The sequence below is a fragment of the Chroicocephalus ridibundus genome, chromosome 1 (genome assembly GCF_963924245.1).
Source record: "Chroicocephalus ridibundus chromosome 1, bChrRid1.1, whole genome shotgun sequence".
Lineage (NCBI taxonomy): Eukaryota > Metazoa > Chordata > Aves > Charadriiformes > Laridae > Chroicocephalus > Chroicocephalus ridibundus.
Window position 1 is genome coordinate 206,774,817 of NC_086284.1, and position 24,035 is coordinate 206,798,851.

The window sequence follows — 24,035 nt, forward strand, 5'->3', positions numbered from 1 at the left end:
TAAAATGCAACTGATATAATGTACACCATAGTTGGTAACTCTGAGTTTTCTCATTGTACAAAAGCTCAAGCTCCTGAAAGAAGATTTATGAGCCGTTTTTATTTCTGAAGGGAAAACAACAATCAGCATAATAGTTTGGAAATGTTGTTTAAATTATCACAAGGCTTCCCCCACAAATATGTAATATATCAATGATTAATGCTTTGTGATATAAAAATTAAACATAGCTAATCATTGGTATCAACAAATGTAAGATAGAGAACTAGGTTAAAGGCAAAATAACTGCATTTGATCTATGCTTACTGTTTTCTCACGTCCTTTTATTCCAACTTAATCTAAAAGATGACACCTAGACTCAGTCTAACTTGTGCAGAGCCTAGCAGGTACTGTGGTATCAAAAGCTATCAAAAGCAGTGTGCCTTGCCAGACTGCAAAAGGCTGACAGTCACATTGGGAAAGGATTGCCTTCAGCTACAGAGCTATCAATGCTACTCCCAAAAGGAAAAGAGGGCAAAAATATCCTTGAGGAATCACCTCTTTTTTATTTTCCCCAGGAATATTTAGCTTTTAGGAAGGAGAAGGGAAGAGTTAGAGAAGAGATACCTCAGAGAGAGGGCAGAACCTACCTACTGTGATACTCCCTGTTTTGGTCTGAAGGCTGGTGTTACCTATTAGGAAAAGAAAAGGGGAAAGAAATGTTAAAAGAATATTATTTAACTGATTTCTGAAATCATAAAAAAGGCTAAAGTAATGTGATCCTATACAAGGGCATTATAGTTGTATTATTACATCTGATTTGCATATAAAAGCAAAATAGCATAAACCAGTTATATTGCTTGAATATTATTGCTTTACAAACAAAAATCTCAGCACATGTGAGTAAGGACGAAGTGATTCCAGACAATAAAAACACTCTGAGTAAAGCTTAAAGACACAGACTGGATGCGAGACAGAGAAAAGCAGAGAGGCATTGCGAGGCTAAAGCAGAATATTTTCTTATTTTACTGTGGGCCTTTTACCCCCCCCCCCCCCCCCCCAAATTGCTCTGATGCCTACAACAGCACTGTGGATGATTTAAGTAGTTAAATAGGTGAGTAACATAAACAGTTTCTATTTTCCTCTTTCCACATACATACACACTCCCCTCCCACCCAGCACAAGGAGATTTTTTGCTTTATCCTCAAAGGCTCCTTCCTGGCCTCACTGAACACTACCTACTCCCTCCAAACTCATTCTTATGTGCATGACATCCCCTTGTTAATGCTTTTCATTGACTTCAGTGAGATCTGAGTGTGTTGCACAAACTGGAGAACATCAAACAAAAGAGTGTGTAACGCACAAAATGTAGAATGGTCTCCTACTGAACTTGCATTACTCTGAACAGGCACCAGTGTTTTAGCCTTAAAATCTCAAAATACATACTCTTCCCCTTTACCTATGGCATCGAGAGAATCTGGAAGGAAGACAGATGTACCTCATAACAGAAAAGCCATCTATGCTACTAACAGTTGGTAGAAACTTCCATAGTCCCACATGTTACACGTGTATAATTGCCTCACTAAAAATGCTTTAAATTAAAAAACTAAACCACATAATTTCATTTCTGCCACCCCCTCATCCTCCCAGAAGGACAACAGATTAAAACTTAAGGTTTATCGCAATAATTTAGTAATACAAAAATTTTCAGATTTTTTGAAAGAGGCCTTTAAAATTTGCAAAAAAATAAAGCTCTGCTCCCTTCTTCTGTAATTACACAGCAGCAAACAGCCATTAGGGTAGAATGCATTCCACTGTATACGACCTGTAGTGTTTTTCTTAATGGTCTGTGGGCTAAAAGCTAGAAGAGCAGCCTATCATCAATAGTCTTTAATTCATCATTTCAAGCACATACTGTACAAAATATTTAAGGGTTCTGAAAATCAGAGTCGAAACAAAACCACATTTCAATGGACTTGAAAGATGTTTGGCTTTACTGTTTGCTGTTTTTAAAAGGCACACTATAATTATCCCACCCTTTTCCCCATTTTATCATGACTAGTACTTATTTTTGTACAACCCACAAAAAGAGCCTAGGGTTTTGTCAGCTAGCAACTCCCATGGGGCTGAAGCTAGATCATACCCTGGGACTTGTGGATTTGTTGGTCTGTTCTTTGTTTTTCTGTTTTTTTTTTTTTTGTTTCCTGTTTTGATAAGCAGGTCCTTGAAAAATATTAAACATTCGCAAATCAAACTCCTATTAACCACAACCTTATATGGCAGGTACGACTAATGTTGTGTAATGTAAACATATTAGTGTGATTAGGCTCACCTCAAACATTTAGCTAGAACAAAAGTTGCTTTTAAAGCAGATAAGAATGCCCTGCTGTGTTGGGACCTGCAGTGTCTACAGACAGTGCACAGAAGCGTACTTTTGGTCACGTACTTTTTCCATGAAGACCAACGTTTGACTAAATTTTTAAGCTAGCCAAGTATTTTTTGGACATGTCAAGGGCAAAGAGAGAAAGACCTGACTAGAGGGAATTGCTAGTTTGATTATTACATCCAACTGACGTCAGCATTGTGGTGCAATACTATGAAGTCCAAAATATAACAGTTTTAACACAATATTGATGACAGTGGCTTAGCGTTTCTCTTTTCATTGCTTCTAAAGAAACAGTTATCTTTTCTATTGTGTAGAAGATTTGCTTTTCCATAAACACTAAAGAACTTCAAACTATGGTATTGCAAGTCAGGAGCAGCATAGGACCAGGAGGTTGGGGCTATAAATAAAGGCATCACTTTACATTGTATTATTTCCATTCCTTCAATTTGTCTTGAAGGCTCTCGAGGTGGCAGGGTTATTTTGATGCACAGAAAAAGCAAATAAACCACCATGCAGCTTTTTTACCACTATGACTTTGCATTTTAAGTTTGCATCAGATTAGAGACATGACTAAAAGGGAATGAAAATAAAATTAGTTTCTACAATCCCACTTTATATACAGTGAAATGCAGAAACACAGCTGAAATTTATGGAACATACTTTGGTATATCAGATTCTTTTCAGAAGGGATTATAGAGTGCTAAGCTCAAGCATTATATTGTACTACTGTTGAAACATTGCAGATTTCTATTTTGTCTTATCCTGACAGCGACGTGAATAAGGCAGCTATATGTTCACCTTTTTCTATATGTTAATTAGCATGTAAATATATAAAGTAGCTTCAATAACCATGTTTTCCAGTGTGATTCTCTCACATAATGAAATAGCCACTAGACTATGACAGAAGAAAACGTCAAAGCCAAACATGAAGTCCTGCCCATGAGACAAATCAACCCTGTAAGGCAGTAAGAATTAAGTGCTGACTGTTTGCAGAGAAGCTTTAGAGGGAAGGACCTACATCTTGATGGACACCATCTTCAGTACGAGCCAGTAAAGAAGGTCAACTGCATACTGAGCTGTATGATTAAGAGTATAGCCAGCAGGCAATGCCCTCTTGTGAGACTGCATTTGGAATATTGTGTCCAATTTTGGGCTTTCCAGTCAAGAAAGTCACTGGTGTACTGAAGTGAGACCAGAGAAGGGTATTGAGAAGATCAGGGGTCCACGGCACACTACAGAAGCTGGGTTTGTTTTGCTCTAAAAGGAGAAGGCTGAGGAGGAATCTTGTTGTGGTCTTCAGCTACCTAATGGGAGGGTATAGAGAAAAGAGACAGATTCTTCTCATGGTGATGCAGCAAGAAGAAGGGATAATGGTTACAAATCGCCATAATGGAAATTATGATTAAAAAAATAAAAGTTTTTTTTCCCCACCAGAAGGATAAATCAGGACTGGAACAAGTCACTGAGAAAGGTCATGCAATCTCTGTCACTAAGAATATTCAAAACTCAGCCAGACAAGGCCATGAGCCAGTTTGCTCTAATTGAGCCCACTTTAAGCACTGGTTTGGACTAGATGTCAAACTCTTCAACCTAAACTACTTTGTGAATAAAATAAATTAATAATTAATGCAATTCAATCCAAGACTTTGGCACAGCTACAAAGAGGGGTTTCTTTTTGATCCTATGTGCGCCTCTGTGGAGAGGTTTCACTACAACGTTATTGCCCCTTGGATCAAGTAGGATATTTCTCAGTTTCAGAGCTGTTGTCCTTTTGGTTTTTAAGTGTCAACTAGAAAGCTTAATAGAATCTGACATGTGTAATGCCTCTTACAGAAACTGATTAAAATGACTCAAAACCACCTTCTTCAAAATAGTGCATTACTCATTTGCTGTAGAAGTATGAAGCATGCAAAAGAGCAATTAAAAATACCTATATTCATATCCTCTTACCATTACCTTTTCTTTTTTTCTTGGCAAGACTGATTAGATTCAGTAGGGACCATTTACCCCCTTCCCTTCACTTGTGGGTCAGTCTATAGAAAAAGCCATGTGTACTCACTGATATTTCCACAGATATCTTAATCCCCCATTATAAGGGCATCTTAAATATTTTAGTGACTCCAGAACTGAGACATATGCTGGGAGCAGTCCATTTCTGGACACTTCAATCTAGTTTTCTTATTGGATATATGAATTACTTAGATTTTACATGAAACCGTACCGGCAAAATGCAAGCTATTTTGTTATTTCGAGACTGCAATACTCCAATTCCTTGTAGTGCGTAACACACACCTTTTCAGAGATAGTAATTTTAATATGAAAATGTGTAAGAAAGATACCTTTAAGTATAATCTTAAATTCTATTAAGTTTTTAAATTGCTAGTACAGTACAAACACAATTATGCACTGCAAGAAGAGAAATCTAGCAGACATTAAGTGAGCTAAACTTAACTTAAAAGTCAAATGTTCAAACTACCATTTGTATTCATCCTAACAGTGATACCATCATTCCATAAAAAAAAAAAACACAGCAGTAATTTTTGTTCTATAGCAGAAATACCAGTTTCAATAATGTTAAATACATGGTGCACACAATATACACTCGCTTTCTTTAAAAATATAAAGGCTCAGACAATCTTTTGTCTGTAGTTTGTTAGTAGCATGCTGGTGGGGTTTTTTTGTCTGCTTGTTTTTTATGACAACAAAGAAAATTTAACTTCTGATTATATGCTCATGCCTCCATAATCTGAGGCAGTGGACAGCAAGAATATTGAAGACAGTGTCACTGTGACAGAATTGCTTAAGGACTCCAATACAGAATCACTATAGTGTTTCTACACAGAGTCAGTTTTAGTCTTTCAGGTCCTAATTTTAATTCCATTCAGGCCCTTCCCAAGCCAGGTTTGCACTCAAGCTGACAGCGTTGGAATTGTACAGCTCGAGTTTCAACTACAAAATGGGTCTCAGGCACGTTTGTAAAGTTTGTGTTGCCCTGACCTCAAAGTTCTCCATTCAAAAGCAATGAAGCCTAGCTCAGTTTTGTGCACAGATGTGATGATTTAATGCCAAGTATAATATCAGGATATTGTCAGCTATAGGGAAAATAGTGGGCTTAATTGCCCAAGAAGCAATCTGTTAAAGTGTTTACAAACAAAACTACTACTAAAATTGAGCTACCCCATGAGCAAAGACTAGAAGTGATCAATTTTTTTCCTAACATAAAATTAGAATAGGAGTTTATCTTTTCCGCTAATACGTGTATACATATGCAATATAATAATTTTAAACACTTTAAAAATATTTGCTCTTACTATTAAAGCATGATTGAGGAGCATGATGTTTTGCCAAAAATATTTTTCTGAAAAAACAGAAGTACCAAGCAAAGAAACAGCTAAAGTGATGTTAGGTGTTCCAGATCCATTTAGTAGACAGCTCATGAAAATAACACTGAAGTAACTTAAGAAATATCTGTATAATTTGGATGCAACTCTATTTGTTTTCACATCATTGTTCAGTTAAATGACAATGAGGCATTACTAAGGAATTAAGTCACTGACTACAGCAGTTATTTCATTTTTGTATCAAGAAAACAAAAATAAACTTTCGGATGGGCACAGAGGCATCAACGTGCTCACAAGTGATCATTCCACAGTATCATTATATGGGTTTGAAGTTAGAAAAAAATCCCCAAACAAAACAACTTATCAGACAGAAATACCAGTAACGATATAGTCTACGTGTTAGAAAAATACAATAACAACAAGAAGAAAAAAAATAATTTAAAATCTTATTTCTGGCTACGCATGCTGAAGTGAACTTTACCTAACAGGTTTAGAAACCAGCCTAAAGTCTACTCTAAATGCACAAAGGAGTTGCTCCTTTAAGTAAGAACCAAGAGCCATTTCTGAAGAAAGATGACGACACAAAATTGCTAAGAAATTGCAGCAATTTGTTTATAAGGTATATATCTGGAAATCTGGAACTCTGACTGACCTGAGTAATTTTCACTCTTTGTGCATCCTCCAGTTTGTTTTACTTAATGTTGAATCACCACAAACACATTACAGCACAGTCAAAATTCAGTGGGAATTTTGTTAAATTAGAAAACCACACCAGATTCCAACTCTGACTGTTGTTGATATAAAAGACACTCAAGTTAATTACTTTTAGTTCTAGACAAAGGACAGTAAAAGGTGGATTATTACAGACGTTTTTCACCCCAGTCAAAGAACATAAACTGTCACCACTATTAGTATAAGGTGCTAGCACACACAGACCATTTCTGCTAAAAACTTAGCAATACAACTGAGTTCTGCCATAGTTCTTAGTAGATGCTGTAAAAGTTACTTCTCCTATGAAGAAAAAAAAAAAGGGTGGAAAATACAAGTATACTACTTTTAGTATTAATTTTCATTGCCAAATTTTAAAATATTTTGACATCCTTAGTATGTGCGATATATTTATTTCCTATAATACACACTTTTTGCTATTTCATGAGTGTGCTTATACAATTGTTTGTAAAATAAATACAGTATGCTATATGGTAAATTAATTCTCATCAATTTAGTCTCTAACAAATACAGAACTCTTTTGTTCATATACTGTGCACAGTTGATTCAGTGGTAGTCTATAGCATTAGTCCGTTCGTTACTGTTAACATTACGAACACCCTCAAAGGAGCTAAATTTGTGATAGTATTGCCCTAACCATGTGACAGTATTTCCTCCTTACCATGAATACTTCCCAGCAGAATATCACCAGCTACTGAAGACAGAGATGATGATTCTGCATAGAGATACTTAGTTTTCAGCAGCCCATCTTCAGTAGATATGTTGATGGATGTCCCCTGCAGCTTCTCTATATTCACACTCTAAGAGAAATAAACATAATAGAAAACTTGTCATCACAGTTGGAAAAGGCAGAGGGAAGTAACACTATTAAGAGGCGAAACAAACGGAAAGCAGTTGTTGGTGCAGAACAAATGGAATAAAGTTCTTAGTTAAAAGCTACACAAGACAAAACAAAACCCCTTTTAACTCAAGAGCTCTGACCAACAAGTTAATGATTCTTTACAAGATTGCTATGAATTATTACATCCATCATGTGGGTGAAGAATCCAAATAGCCACAAACAGATTAAAGAAAAACTTATTTTATTTTTGAAAAACAAAACACTTCATTTTGAAAAGTAGAAAAGGATTAGCTTTAATAATGAAGGCTTAATGTTCATACAGCTTTATGACACTTAAAGCATTGGTAATAAGTTTTCTGCCACAACACACAGACATCCACCGTCTTTGTTACATTCAGCCCTTTATGCAGACTTTTAACTGGCTACTTTGTAGACATAACTTTGGTGAAGGTTTGCAAAAAAGCCAGAGCTGCTCTTTTTCTCAGTGTAATTGTTCATATTACCTTGGTAAATCAGGCCTCTATTCTTGGACTTAAGCCTCAAGCTATACAAAGCCTTGAAAAAATGAGGGATAAGATCACTGTTTCTTCTACTTCTCAATAGAAATGGAGAGAAAGGATAAGATTTGAAGAGTTGCACGACTGATATATTTAGGGAATAAAAAATGATAGATGAGATTATCTATGTGCAAGTAACCAGTCATGTGACATAACCTACATCTATCTGAACATAACAGATCACGTGCTTGTGAAACTACCATATGAATTTAATCCTATTCTTCCCCAGTTAAACTTGATTTACGATGGAATCATGCAATAGTTCATACTTAACCCTCACTCAATTTGGTTTTATTTTGCTTATGCAGACTAAGTGAATTATACAAAATCCTTATTCATTACATGAAATGATATGTGACCTTCTAGATCCAACTGTGCCTTATGTCAAATTATCTTTAAATCCACTTTGTCATTTTAGCATTGTCATCTTGAGGAAAAAAGTTAAGACAAAAAAAGAAGTCTGATGACCCTTCCAGTGTTATATTACATGAAGAATAAGCTATGGATGAAGTAAGAGGTATTCTGACAAACAGCAACTAGTGTTGCACAAACTCCATGCTGCATTGTGTCCCAAGAAGTGAGCTAAAGAGGCTGGTTTAGTATGGACTATATGACAGACAAATCATACTGTGACTTTACCAATACGTTCATGCTGAGCTTTATGCCGTCTTTACAACCTAAGTTATAAGATTACAGAATGGACTATTGTCTTAATACTTCTTCACATGATGCTACAAAGTTGATATGCAAGGATGTAACAAGCTACACGTAAGAAAAAAAGCACCAAAGTGCTGCACTAGAATTAGAGATATGTAACAGTCAATATCTACAATCTCTGACAGTGATGCTGCTTAGAAATATGATATCTAAGCATCAACAGTAAACAAAAACAGTGATATTAAGGTATAATTTGTCACTACCGAAAGTGACAGCAATTCAGCTTTTAAATCTGTCAATGCTTCTGACAAAATTCTAACAAGTAGAGACTGTAACAAACATAATTTACATTGCATCTGTCCTAGGAATGTTTCCGACAGAATAATCCACTACTCCCTCAGCAAGAATGGCAAAGTGTAAACCTGCTGTGGCACACACCCAAAGTAACAAGGAAAAGAAAAGCCAAAGCCACTCTTATTTTAGGCTCTATGATCTAAATCTGTTCTGAAGAGAGTTAAAGTCCCTTCCAACCCTATGATTCTACGAAATGACTTGCAAAGAACCTTTCCAATTTTAACAGGGCCATCATTGCTTGCAGCACAATGAAAACAGAGTGTGGCACACATTAAGGCGTGTGGGGAATAAGTTAAAAATAACTGCATAGTTTGGGTGCAAACTGGTTGCCTTGAGGCATTCCTGTACGGGAAAAGGAAAGCCCAAAAAGCTGTATCTTTTTCTACAGTATGCAAGTTTTGACACTATTTAGATATTTTTCTTATTTAAATACTAAGTGCTTTATTATAAACAAGTTCACATACCAACTCATCTTATTTACCAGCCTCAACTACCTTTCTTAAAAATGCACAGCAATAAACAGAGTTGTCTTAGCACATGATAAAAAGTATCACCACATCAGCTAGTTACTACAAAAACTAAAACAAAACCTACCAATACAAGGAACATTTGTTTCAAAATAACCCAAATGGGAGGGAAGAAGTCAGACTGCTCAAGTATAAGACTAAAAAAGTATTCTAGCTAGGGAAAGCATAAACAAAGTTTGCTTTTTACTAAGCTTTTTACTAAGACTAAATATGTTTTCAATCCCAAATTCTTTAACTTTTAGGAATTTTTGGCAGAACATAGATGTTTGGCTCTGCTAAATAAGCGTTATAGAAAAGTCCCTGTGGCACAGATTAGCTAATGACTCCGCAGTCAAATGAATTTGATTATTTCTATCCATTGAACCACCAGGTTTTCTGGAAAAAATTCCCTTCCCTTGATAGTTGAGCTTTGGGAGTTGCAGTTACTGAGACTGACCACATGCTCAAGTTCCATCAGTTTCTCACCCTTTAAAGAAAAAGTGTCAGTCTACCTTCATAAATCAGACTGAGAATGTTTTTGCACCTGAACACATTTTCAAGATGAAAACTAACGCCTTGCTGTGTTTAAATATGACAAAGAACTCCTTCCTCACATATTCTTCTTCTTGGTCTTCCTTTTTGTGCTATCCTTGCTCAAATATTTTACTAGTGTCTTCTCCATTTCCACCCTTAAAAATATCCTCTGTTTCTCAAGTGCTTAGTGTCCTTTACCACATCCTTTCCCTCCCCACCTCCAGGAGGGGGCTGGAAATACTGACAGAGCCATAATTACATAATGGTGACTGCAACTGATGGAAGAAACATCTCATACAAACACACACAGGAGACATAAGGCTGGCTGATTATTAACAGAAGTAGCCAACTGAGAAGAGAAATCTCACACTGCCTTTCCTAACTACGCAGTGAAGTTTGTTAATGAGAAGTTGTGATGGATGCACTCGACCCCTTAACCACACTAGCGGTAGTTTGGTACAGGCTCCAGAGGAGGTGAAGGCCTGAGCTGCAGCCGGGACAAGAACTCATAGAATGTCTGGGTTGGAAGGGACCTTAAAGATCATCCAGTTCCAATCAGCAGGGACACCTCCCACTACACCAAGTTACTCAAAGCCCCATCCAACCTGGCCTTGAACATCTCCAGGAATGGGGCATCCACAGCTTCCCTGGGCAACATGTGCCAGTGCCTCATCACCCTCAGAGTGAAAAATGTCTTCCTGATATCCAATCTAAATCTACACTCTTCCAGTTTGAAGCCATTACCCCTCATCCTATCACTAGATGGCCTTTTAAAAAGTCACTCTCCAGCTTTCTTACAGGCCCCCTTCAGATACTGGAAGGCTACTATAAGGTCTCCCCAGAGCCTTCTCTTCTCCTGGCTGAACAATCCCAACTCTCTCAGCCTGTCTTCATAAGAGAGTGCTCCAGCCCTCTGATCATTTTTGTGATCTTCCTCTGGACCTGCTCCAACAGGTCCATGTCCTTCTTGTACTGAGGACTCTAAAGCTGGACGCAGTACTCCAGGTGGCATCTCACCAAAGTGAAGTACTGGAAACCCACAAAGCAGTGGGTTTCCAGTACTTCCAAAAGACACAGCCAGCATTGATGCATATGAGTTTGGAACTCTGATCATGCAATTAACACATGAATGGTGTGTGGCTTTTCCAAGACTCATTTATCAAGGAAGAGAAAGATGTGGGTACAAGGAGTCTCACACATACCTTTCCCATTGCATGTAATTTGACTATGAGTCAACCACCTTATTCAATAAGTATGACAATCTAAGTGAGCCTTCTTTGAGCTCTCTCTGCTAGTCAGCGTGGCTGCATGGTGGTGATCTCTCCTTGAGCTGGGATACCTCTCAAGGTTGCTCCTCAAGCCAGAGAGACCTTTTACCAATGGCAGATCTTTGGTCAGTGACTGATAGCATGCTGAATTAATACTAATAGAACATTAGTAATGCGCGTAGCTATTAAATAGTAATCATTATAAAACTTTGTATAGATAATTCTATTAGACATAAACCATTGCCCAAGTCTGAGACTAAGATTAGACCTGGCCATACCTAAGCTCCATCAGGAGTTTAGAAAGCAAAGGGGTCCACTCTGAACCTCGTGACTCAATGGAAGGGTGTGCCTTACCCTTTTGCATCTCTGTATGAACCATTCTAACTCAATTTTCCTTTGTATGTAAACCACTGTTAAACTTTGTTAAATTTCATCAAATTTATTGAACTCTGTCAAATTATTACTTTTGCCTAAAAAGTAAAATACCTGAATAAAACCTATTGCTGCTTCTCTGTAGGTGCATTCCACACTTTCATGACAAATTAGCATAGTCAGCAGGATCTTAAATCAGGATTCATGACAGAAGTTCAGTAACATGAGCCAAAATATTGTTCCATAGCTGTAAATTCCTGTTAAAATGACTCACTTCATGCAAGTTACTACAGCTTTACAACTGTAAGACTGAATTCCAGCAATATTACAGACTATATAAATATTTACGATCACAAAGAAGCACTTCAACTTAATCTCCATGAAGTTTCATTTTAGTGTTTCAGAAGGACAGCGCCTCTGAGAAAAGTTAGATTTTTTAAACAGCATCTAAAGACTCAAAGTAAAGCAATTATTTCTCATTTTTATGAAATATATTTTCACATAGATATAGACCTAACTATTTTTCTACCATCCACTTGTTTTTATCAACACCAGCAAGATGCTATTTGAAGAGAACTCCATGGACTGCACGGATATAACAAACTAGTTTGAGACAAATGACTAAGCAGCACAACTCTAAATTAAAGACCACCACCACGCTAGTATGTTGTGAACACCACGTATCCACAGCAGTCAAAGCACTTCCTAGATTGCACTCCATCTTATTCACTGGTAGAAAAGAAGGATCTGAAAACTGTAATCCTTGCAACAGAAGCCCTCTGCAGGAAGATGGATGACATATCAGTAAAGCTGTAAACTGTCTCTGCCCTCTTCCACTCCCTGTGGCTGCTAGTGGCTTAGGATGGATCCTAACTCCACTAACTAGCAGTAGTCCCAAAGGAACTGCCGATCAATTAGTCCAACTGTGGTACCAACAGAGCATGTCACAGTCAGACCTTACCCACTCTGCTTTATGCTGGGAGGTCTTGCTGGGATGAAACAATGTTCCTGAAGAAATATCAATCATAGATCACAGAATTATTTAGGTTGGAAAAGACCTTTAAGATCATTGAGCCAAACCGTTAACCTAGCATTGCCAAGTCCACCACTAAACCATGTTCCTAAGTGCCACATCTAAACATCTTTCAAATACCTACAGGGATGGTGACACAACCACCTCCCTGGACAGCCTGTTCCAGTGCTTGATAACCCTTTTGGTGAAGAAATTCTTCCTCATATCCAATCTGAAGCCCCCCAGCGCAACCTGAGGCCATTTCCTCTTGTCCTATCGCCTGTTACTTGGGAGAAGAGACCGACCCCCACCTTGCTACAACATCCTTCCAGGTAGTTGTAGAGAGCAATAAGGTCTCCCCTCAGCCTCCTTTTATCCAGGTTAAACAACCCCCAACAACAGTACAGCTACAGCAGCCTCTGGGCTCTTTTGTATATAAAAGGCAGGCTAGCACCCACTACAGGATGTGCAGGCAATTTAATGTTGACAGGTTTTGAGAAATCCAATGGCGAGTTGCTTAGTTTACAGCAGCACATTAAGAACAGATCTCAGCTGGCTTTATGTAAGTGAACATATGATCTCGGAACCCAGTTTACAAGGTATACAACATATGATTTTCAACTCCTAGAACTTAATAGCTTCGTCTCTATTCTATCCTTGGCTAGGGAGAGCTACCTGCACTCTTTCTGATTCTTCCCAGTGCTGCTGATTTTAAGGTACCCGTTGGTTCTGACAGAGTACTGCATGCATCCAAGCTACTTCCACACTTGGCTTGGATTCACATGTTCATACAGCAGTGCTTCAGATCCAATGAATCCTAATGCAACCAGCTTCATGGACATTATGATGCCTTAACATTCAAGTTGAGCCTAAAAGCCGGGCCTGGTGTGAGAACTGTAGTGTATAAGGGAGCCTAGCTCTACACTATTTTAAACCATGGAGAATTGACTAACAGCAAGAAACAAAACCAGATTAGAGTAGCATGAGGTTTGTCTCATACTGCCATCTGCTGAAAAAAGCAAGCTACTTCTCTATGAAGCTTTTCCTGTTCATGATTCTTTCTCACTGCATGTCATAACAAGTTTACACATGATAATACTTCCTCAACTGCAAAGAAATATACAAAGCCTTTACTCTTCCATTCTTAAAACCATATAATGCTGGAAGGGTACAGCATGTACAAATATCAAGTCACTATTCATGAGACACTAAAGTAAACTCATGGGTCTACTGCAGTATCCAGGTGTCTAGGTATCAGCCAAGTAAAAAGTTTAAGAGTGTTGTGAGAGTCTACACATAACTAAAGCTGATGAGTTGTATCAGCTAGCACAACCTCTGTGCTAATGGAACGATCACGTGCTTATTACTGCTCTTTCTGTGGAGCCTGTTTACTAATTCAAATCAAGCATAAGATGAGACAGTATAATAAAAAGACAAACGTAACAGTGAAGTGACAATCAACCAATAGTGGTCATTAAATATTCTTCAGCACATTCTTCAAAATTTAGTTGTTTTGCAATGAATAAGCTGAATAAGCCATTGAAGAGAAAGTTTTACTTCTTACTTACACCCTTCTCTGTTGCACGAATATCTGTATTTCCATAGAGTGTTCCAAGACCAATTACTTTGCCACCGTTTGTCCGTATATCGATTTTATGACTCTGAAAAAAAGAGTTTAAAAAACATATGGTTAGGATAATCACAATTAGAAAACAAGTTATCTTGTTTTTCAAGCTGTACCACAATAACCACCTTGGATCACAAACTTCCATTTTATTGTGAAAACTTCTTCAAGTGATTGCCAAATGTGCTGTTTGTTCCCAGTGGAGTCAAACTCCAAACAAGGGAAAAAAACAATGCTGAGGAACACTTTATTCACAGTAGATGTGGGGTCTTTTGTTTGTTTGGGTTTTTTTGATCTAGAAAAAACACTCACTCAGTATATATTAAAATAAGCAGCAGGGTAAGAAAGAGAGATCTTTGCGTTTCATTTATGCGCCATCCGGAAACCAAGGTATGCATATACCTAGCGCTGCAGCAGACGCGAAACATGAGCTGGCAGTGAGACACGAACTCGCAAAGTGGAGGCTTTCAGGGACCTGGAACCTACAGTGTCACAGTAGTCTGTAGGATGATCATATGTATATACACAAACATGCCACAGACCTACTTATGCTGGGAGTAGTATGTATAGCCATAAACTTCTATGGATGCACACCAGTGCAAATCTTAGGCCTGCAAGTAGAACCAGATCCTACAGTGCTTCACTCCAACCAGATTTTAATTCAAATCAGGTATTTTGCATACTAGTTCTTCACAAAGAACGCAGGTTTCAAAAATGCTATAGCCCTTATACATCTCAGTTGCTGTACACACAACTGACAACAGGAAAAAAAATGTATGGAAATACACACAAACTACTCTCAAAGACAAAAAAACCACACAGGTCTTGAGAGCAAAATCCAACCATTTGTAAAAAGGGAGAATAAAAAAAGAAAAAAATTAAAAATCAGATTTAAAGAATCTAACTGTATTCATAAGCTGCAACTTCAACAAATCTGACTTTGAGAAGTCTACAGATGTCAACAGCGAATCTCTTTTGCTTAAGTTCACTAGCGTGAACGTTGGAATAACATAGAATTAAAAAAATATTCAGCATTTTTTATAATTCAGGCTGGATAAGCTTTCCCACACTCCCCCTGCCTTCATTCTCCCATAGCACCACCTCCATTTTCAGATATATTCGTTTCTGTTGAAAAGAGTATTATTCCTGTCGATAGTATTTAATTTAGGACACATCCATTAAATTGGACAATCAAGTATATCAGAAATATTAAAGATATTTTGATTATTAAACACCTGTGTAGATAAGCCATGATAAATTGCATTAACTAGGTCTAATCAGATAGCAACAAGATTAAGGACTTCTTTTATAAAAAAAATATATGAAATCAAGTTTCCAATATGGAAGACATGGACTTATACTGCTCTGACACATTTTTGACGAAACACCAATAACCAGAAGTTTCATGGGGTTTCATAAGACAGGAAGAACTCTAGAGCAGCATTTCTTAAACTTTGTGTTCCCAAGTCTCGCTTTCTCCTTTTCATTTAAGAGGCTTTCCCACAGTAAACCACAACACTCCGACCTTGAGACTACCATACTGCTTCAGACCTTTTAAAGGTTGTAATTAACTCGGTTGTTCAGTTAAAATACAAGAGATGATTCTCTCCATATATAGTAAGCAGGATAAAGTTAAATTAGATCTTAAATTAGCCAGATATCACAGTTCCTTTGAGGCAGTTACGTTAGGCACATTATTAGAATAATGGTTAAAGAGCAAATCCTCCAAGCATATAACTTGAAGAAAACATGGGAACTCGTAAGATTAGAAGAATTAATGTATACCAGTGACCTACCAGTATGGCCACTGATAACTAAGTAAAACAAAACCACAACATACACACTTATTTCCTCAATTTTTTAACTATCATTTTGGGGATAGAAAAAACTTTAATAAGACAGGTTCCTCAAACTTTTTACTCTTAAAAAAAACACAACACCAACAGGTTTTCAAAGCTAGGTGTCAATAGAGACACCTAACAGACAGCAGGATTTGCTAAGAGAGGAAGCAAGTTATAACAGTCAAGTAGCTTTTTCACAAAGAGGGAGTATTCCACTAGCTGAAAGTAAGAAGCACTAGCTTGTCATAGGACTTCTCCTAGCAAGGGAGAAAGGTTTGAGTAAGGAAGAGGTAAAAGGCTGTCAAAGCCATGGCAGATGTTAAAAGAAAAACAGAAAAATGTGTTCAGTTCAAAGAAAGGAAAGACAGTGGTGCAGGGCAGGACAACAAATTAGGCTCAGACATGGCGTGCGGCAAGAAAGCATGGCAGGTCTTCCACTGACTGTGCACAAGACACCTGGAAATTCTTGTTATCACTGGCACAGCCAAAGAGTCAGAAGTAATTGCTGAACACAGAAACAAAATTAAAGGGTCTCCTTGGTCCCGTTGTCACTGCTAAGCTGGTGGACTGTAATAAGAAGTAGGAGAAAAAAATTAAAAAGAAGCAGTGCTTTCTCAATAAAGACATTGGGAATAGCTTACACTCTGAAGAAGACCTAAAAGTCACAACTGTATTTTGGAATTACTGCTACTATCAGTTGACCTAGACACTTGGAAGGGACAGAATGAACAGGGCTTTAGCCAATTACAAAACAACAAAAATCAATCTCAATAAAACAACCATCAACAAGCCTCACTGGCCGAGTGCCTACCACACCAAGGGTACCAGTCAAAATCCATTAAAACACACTCACACAGAATACTCTTCTGTTCAACTACTAGCATGCATGATCAAGGGAAGGAGATGCCAAATTTCTAGATATTCTGTAAAGATACCATACAGTATACTAAAAATCAGCAAGTTTCTTCTGAATTACAAGTTATATAGGCAACTTTTTGCAGTCTGTGGCAAGTTAACAGAATCAGCAGTTGAAGTTGTTTGCTGGCGCTCTTGAATAATCTCCACATGACTAGATTTTTTTTGGATGTATTTAAAGTCATTGAACAACGATCTTTTGCTCTCTACTGTAAAGAAAGGGTCTCCTGCTTTGCTATTCAATGAGGTTTGAGGAGAGCGTGACAGCTATTTAATCCGTCCAGGGGAGGGCAGTATCACTTCAGTTTGCTCAGCAAAGCACACTAGCTTAAGTGGAATCAGCTCTTGTGCTGCACTACAGAATCTAGTCTATAAGACTTTCAGTAGCTTTGAAAATAACCCAAAGGTTAATAATTCTGCTTCTCTTCTAATTCCTGAGAGTATAATTCCTGAACCTGTATTAGAAAAACTGAGTTACAGTTGTAGTTATTAGAATTACAGTACTTCTTAAAAACAACATTAGAATAAAAACTGGTTGTACATCTAAGAAATACTGTAATTGAACAATTGTTTGCTCTTGCAAACACTGCATGGACGCTAATTTTAATTCAAAGCCTCCATCTCACTAGTTCATAGTCAACAAAGCCAGGAGTGGTAACATATCTTCTCTAGTACTAAATGTTGAAACCGTCACAGTAACCAGAACAAAGACAACCAATCACCACTCCCAACACAAAAGAATACTGGGGGTAACTATTTTGGTTAAAAAAGCCAAAGCCTTATAATCTACAAAAGCTTTATTTTAACAAGAGTTTCAGTTGAAATCTGCAGTTTTTCCTTGATACTTTAAACACTTTTAATTTTAAATGCCTTCTGTGACAAGGCCATTCCTCTCACCTGAGGCTTAAGGGAGCAAAGAAGCTTCCTGTGGCCACCAACGCAGCAGACACATTCAGGTGCACGGGGGGAAGGATCGTCTTTTACACTTGTAGTTTTTATGACATTTTTGTGAATTAAGCAAGGCTTGAAGTTGACCGAGGAAAAAAGCAACACCAAGCTCCTCTAAACTATAATGAGGTAGTGAAGGAGCTGGTCTCAGAAGACCCAAACTGGGGACTTCGCAGACTTCTTTTCAGTTCATTAGAGAGCATTGTGTCATTGCTACTTGAGGTTTCAAGGAAACTAGAACTGACTTTTTTGTTTTTAAAATTCCACAACCTTCACATCTTAGATTGTATATGAGAAAAGATGCCAACAAAATTAGTTGTCATTCCTCAAAATCCTCTTTTTCCATGACATCACAAAAAATTCTTGGCAATTGTGATAGCATGCTGTGATTACCGTCACTATTACTGGCCCAAACTATCTTACTTTCTCATATTATGTATTAATCATATTATTGTATAACAGAGTTGTTTTTAACCAAAACTTTAGACAGCAGCAACACATATAGTACTGTTAACTTTTTTAAGATTTTAGTTACCTTTTTAAGAGTAATACGGTCAATCACACAAAATCTGGAAAATACCAGCTGTCTGTAATTCACTGAATATGGAGTAAATCTAGATCTATTGTATATTAAATTTCCCCTTAAGTTCAGTTTCCTATGTGTGCTATAAAATCATCTCTTACCATGGTAGAGAAAAACATTGAAAGATTTTGATATCTCAAAAATACTTAAACATTGGAATTACCCTATTTGAAAAGCCTGTCTTTTGCATTTATATCAATTCCTGTAGGTACAATCACAATTATTCACTTGAATTTGATCCCAAACAGCACCTAATTCAGATATACTCTGATTATGTCTACAAAAGCCTATGTCAGCAAAACTGAAGTCTTAAGATTGAAAAAACAAGGTCACGACCCTGATACAGTATTTATCAGATACATTTCAGACAGGTATTTTGGACATGTAATGTGTAACTTCTAATTGAAAATTAACCTAAAGAGTTTGTCAATAGCACTGATACATCACACTTATTAAAGAAAACAAACAGGGAAAAAAAAAAAAAGCAAGCCGCATACTAAAAAGTCCCAACTGAGCAAGGACAGCTATTAACCTACTAGACAGGAAACCCCAGTCTGTCTTTTCTTTTTGTTTTTTCAGGGGCAGGGAAGGCAGATATCAGGGTTTCTGCTGCCACTGTTTCCGTTGGCTTTGGCTATCACCAAAGGTACTTGGACTTTGTGTCGTAATTGTATGCAATAAATAAAGGTGAGGTGCTACACACATTGTAACTCTTAGAAATATCAGAGTAGTTCTTATCTCCAGAACCAGTATTTAAGTTTTTATACTGTATGCCACCACACAATCCCTTTTAAAACACTGATGGAGCAGGGGAGGGTTCTTTGTACCTTTATTGATTGCAAGACACTAGTCCCCTTCTCCGTTTCTATTTTGCAGTTATCACATTCTATTTTCTGAATCTTCACGCAGCCAGTCCCTGACGTTTTGATATCCAAATCTAGAATTAAAAGAGTTTTATTAGCAACAGAATGAGAAGAGTCAGATCTATTTAACATAGTACTTGATCACTTTATATAGTAACTACATATAGTAGGGAAAAAAAGCAGCTTCTTTGTTACTAAAGAATCTTCTTGCAACATTTGGCCACGTACTTTCAATTGCAAGGCTAGTCACTATCAACAACAGACACCGAAAATTTTGTAAGCCTGGGTATAGCCATCCAACTTCAAGAAAACATTAAGATGCAGCAGCGTGACTGTAACCTCTGGCAAGGAATCAGCAGGGTGTGGTCCTTTAGTGAAGGGGTTTTTTCGTTTGTTCTTTTGTTAACCCACTCCCAACTCCACCTCCAACTCATAGCTACCCTAGTCACCAATTCTATTAGCAATTCTACTGAGACATTAGGGGTGGGGAGGTTGGCAGGTTGTTTGAGCCCACATGTAGACTAATAAGATTCAACAGCACAAATGCGTAGGTCTTGCTTAGAGCTACACTGCTTCAACTAGTGAGCAGCATAACACAAAAACAGGTACAGAAGAGTTTGCATGCGTCATTCTTCCCTAGCCTTCTGGAAGGCCTGCCTTCCCCCCGGCATGAAGAAGCATGTTTGCCTCTAGTCTGAATCACCTCACCTTATTACTGTTCATGGGCTTCCACAAAGAAAAGTCACTAGGTCTTGTAGCTAACTCTGTTATCAAGGGAGTAATTTATGGACTCACAGTGCCTCACGCAGGAGCAGCAAAAGTATTTTTCTGCCACTTGCACTCACCCCTGAGCTTAAGGAACTGGAAAGAAGTTTGAGAATGTACAGTCTGGGGATTCAGACTATATTAACAACCACTGTAACAACTGGCAAAAGGTAAATGCAGGAGAGAAAAAAAGTGGTTTTGTTGTTCTAAGGGTAAAAGGCAGAAAGAAGAAAAACTGAACAGAGTCAGCAGTGTTTGCTGCAAGACACATAACTGAAGGACTAAGAGAGAGGTAAGGAGCCTCTAAAGAAGAGACAATCTGGGAAGAAAACCTTCATTTAAGCACCTGTGAAAAATCTTTCACCTCCACTGTTCTGCTAAGGTGCCCAGAAATATGTGAAGAATCACAGTATGTATAACAAGCTCTGCCCCAATGAGATTCCCCAAGTCAGACCCGTGACACAGCAGAGGCTGAAGATCAATACCATCACACTGCTGCTCTGGACAGATGCTGGAACCATGACAACAGTAGCTTGCAGAACACAAAGATGAGAGACTGAGAGCTCCAACAAACAATGAAAGGAAGCTTTGCCACCTGAGAAACCAGGAGAATCCAAAAGGCAGAGCTAAAACACGTTATATCTTTGCTGCAAGAATGCTACCCTATTGCCACTGTAAGGTAAGAGGTTAAATTTAGTGAATGATGCAGACTATGTTCACAGGTAACAATTCCCTAAGAAATGGTGCTAGAAGAGGTGGACTGGATAAGCAGGATTTCCATAAAGCTGTTTCATCTGCAGATATGATTTTTTTAGCCTCTTCATGGAAGACTTCCAAAAAAGAAATACTGTAACCAGGATTTTAATCAAACTATATGTTTCTTAAATTTAAATCAACTCTAAGATAGGCTTTGAGGCATGTAAAAGCACAAAACCTGGCAAAATGGACTGGTGACTATCATCAGAGACCTGAGGGCCAGCACCATAAGGTTTTATGTTCGTAAAGCCTAGACAGTTTCACCAGATTAGAAATATCTGAGTGGTATCAAAGCTATTTCAATTTGATCATTGCTGATCTGCAAGTTCTGAAGTTGAGACAAAAAACTTTTCCGTATGGTTTTACTTCTCAGGGAGCAGATGAATTGCTTAAACACGGTTCTTGCAGAGACACAAATAGAGGCATTCTCCAAACATCTATGCTTGAAACAGTATGTCCCCATACAGCACAAGCCTGGAGAGCTCAAAAAGAAAGCAATATTATTTTTGAAATACAAACTGTCTTGCTGAAAACTACTCAGTTCACCCACTGGAAAACTGCACGGTCCTTGGGAGGATCTACATCCAGGACTTCTGCTATTTTGCTTTCTGAGAAGAGAGAGGTCAAAAAGCTAATTTGCTTGTGCAAATCTTAGACTTCAATCAGCTTGATACCCTCTTGCCCTTATTGCTTCTGTCAAAAGGGGTGACAAAAGGGGAAGAGGCTTAAAAGCAGTCAGTCTAGCCACAATACCAACTTAGTAGGACTTTTATAAGGATAAGGTTAATAAAACTTCTGATCCTACAGGGCATATTATAGCCATCATTTGAAAGGTAGATTAGTTCTGTAAATCTAGCTGTATCAAATATGGGTGCCAGAAGAGGATACAGAAGTCTGGGGATTCATGAACGTGCGGTTAAGAAACATCAGGGATTCCTGGAAACATATTTTGTGCCTTGATCCTCTGCAGAGCCACAGCCCTTTGCCAGCCTTGATATAGCAGAAATGAGTGGACAAGGAATGGAGCCCCTCTGTCTCACAAACAGGCCTTCTGAAGCAAGGATAAGTGACTCCACAAGGAGGCAGGCTAAAACCTGGATAATATTGCTAATGGAATTTCAACAAGCAAGGAGGAACAGGATACAATCTGTTTCAGTGCCAAAGCTCCAAAAATAGCTAGTTTGATTCCTCCTTAGCAAAGATGAGGGCTGAAGCCAACTTCAGCCACAGAAACCTCAAAGAATGCATGAAGATCTTCAAGATGCAAAGGATTTGTATTGGAAATAAAGGTACATAGCAAGGAAAAAGAAAAAAAAAGAAAAAGAACTTTGGTATCAGAATGTAGGCAGTGGTATCCCAGAAATGCCACCTTAAGCTAGAATATTTGAAATAGAATGGAAAATTACTTATTTTAAAGTGACTCAGCAGCCCTGGACTACTAGAAGTGCTTCATGATAATCCACTTCTCTGCTCACAGAAGCAGCTTACTAGTAAGTGAGCATGCATGTAAAATAATTCAGTCCAGGAAAAACTATTTGTTGAAGGCATCAGATTACAGTATTTGCTACTCTAAGGCTGTAAGTCTGCCATACTTAGGAGTAAACACTGATCTTTTTTCCAACTCATTAATATGTTAAGACTTCAGAAAAATACAGTGTTGTAAACATTCACATTTGCTTTCCACTAACTTCTACAAAAAAAACAAAAAGAAGAAACAAGCAATCTCAGAAGCTTAGGTTCCCCTCTCATTGAAGTGGGCAGAAAAATTGTCTAAGTGATGCCACAAAATTATCATTTTGGTAATTCACAGAAGTGTTCAAGATCCATACATTCATTCAGTTTACTTAGTTCCACAAGAATATACAGTATTTAGCCAAAAAGCTAAGTGATCTCATGGACTTAAATAAGACTACTGTGGAAGAGTTAAGTTTTCCCAAGGAGAGAACTGACAAAAAAATAAACTAACAAAACCTTAAAACCCCATACTGGCTTACAAGTGAGCCTAGATCATATTTGCTTCATCCTGTGCCAGAGGGGACAGAACTTTGGTATTCTACTCTGTGAAGCTTGGCTACCACTTCACCACTCATGGTTGTCCTTCTTCACTTTGGCATAGAAGCCTCTGTTCTCTTCAGCAGGGTATAACAAGGAAAAAGCATTGGAACAGTTTGAACAAAGGAGGTTGTGTAGTCATCATTCTTCGACGTTTTTAAAACCAGACAGGATAAAGCCCTGAGCAGCCTCTTCTGACCTTGGAGTTGACCCTGCTTTGTGAAGGAGCTCAAACTAGAAACCTCCTGAGGTCCCCTCTGTGCTGGTTTTGACCTAATATGTACTTACTAAAGCAAAACATAAGAAACACACAGTAAGACAGGACAGATGATTCTCAAACTCTGGTTATGCAAGACCTCAGCTGGGCTTACTCCTGAGTACTCAGTCAATGTACAGTAACCAGAAATCAAAGAGCTGGTTTCAGGTTTAATTACCACATGTAGTTCAACATGCCAGGACACAGGGTTGTGTGTATGTGCTGAGCAGACTCTGAACCTACAGCCATTTGCCTATACCATCCCTGGAATAAATACCTAACACATACATGTGACCTGAAGGAAAATAAATAAGCTAGATTAAAGAGAAATTCATTGGCATCAATCATCTAAGAAGGTTGAATGTATCAGAGAGGATTATCAGATTGTGTATGATATTGAAAGACTGTATACACAGCATAAAACTAGACACTAAGACAGAAATAGAGGATCCTTTACTACTTGCCCTACTGCGCTGCTTATGAGCTGCCTTTGGTTTAAAATACATACTGAAGCTTATCATCTAGCATCTTCTGCACATGCTCTTCAGGGTCTAAGGAGTTTTAGCTAACTTCCTGGAGAAACTCCAACCTAAATTGCGAAAGCTGTTATGAAATGCTGTAACTTCCAAAACCAAGAAAGAAGCTGGAATACTGCAGAGACATTAACATAAGCTTCTCAACTTCTTACAGCTAAGTGACAGAAAGAGAGGTCAGATAAAATGGTCTAAACAGGACAGAGTTAACATCCTCCTCACGCATTCACAGAAAGCTAAAGAAAAGCCAAAGTGCTTGCAGAGCAACAACAGTTTCTTTCTGGGTTGAGATGTGTTTTTACATGGGATAAGATGTTTTGCTTATCCAATGATGTTTAATGGATAATTCTTTCCTAGATAAAGAAA

The 24,035-nt window shown here is 37.9% G+C and overlaps 1 protein-coding gene across 1 annotated transcript in view; it reads right to left on the reverse strand.

Moving 5' to 3' along the window:
• FAM185A (family with sequence similarity 185 member A) overlaps positions 1–24,035 on the reverse strand; it is a 47,058-nt gene that overhangs the window by 19,558 nt on the left and 3,465 nt on the right. The window contains exons 2-5 of the mRNA XM_063323507.1: positions 19,272–19,381; positions 14,102–14,194; positions 7,094–7,232; positions 627–668 (exon numbers count right to left, since the gene is read on the reverse strand). Of these exons, the coding sequence (XP_063179577.1) occupies positions 627–668; positions 7,094–7,232; positions 14,102–14,194; positions 19,272–19,381 (384 nt within the window). The remainder of the gene's footprint in view (positions 1–626; positions 669–7,093; positions 7,233–14,101; positions 14,195–19,271; positions 19,382–24,035) is intronic.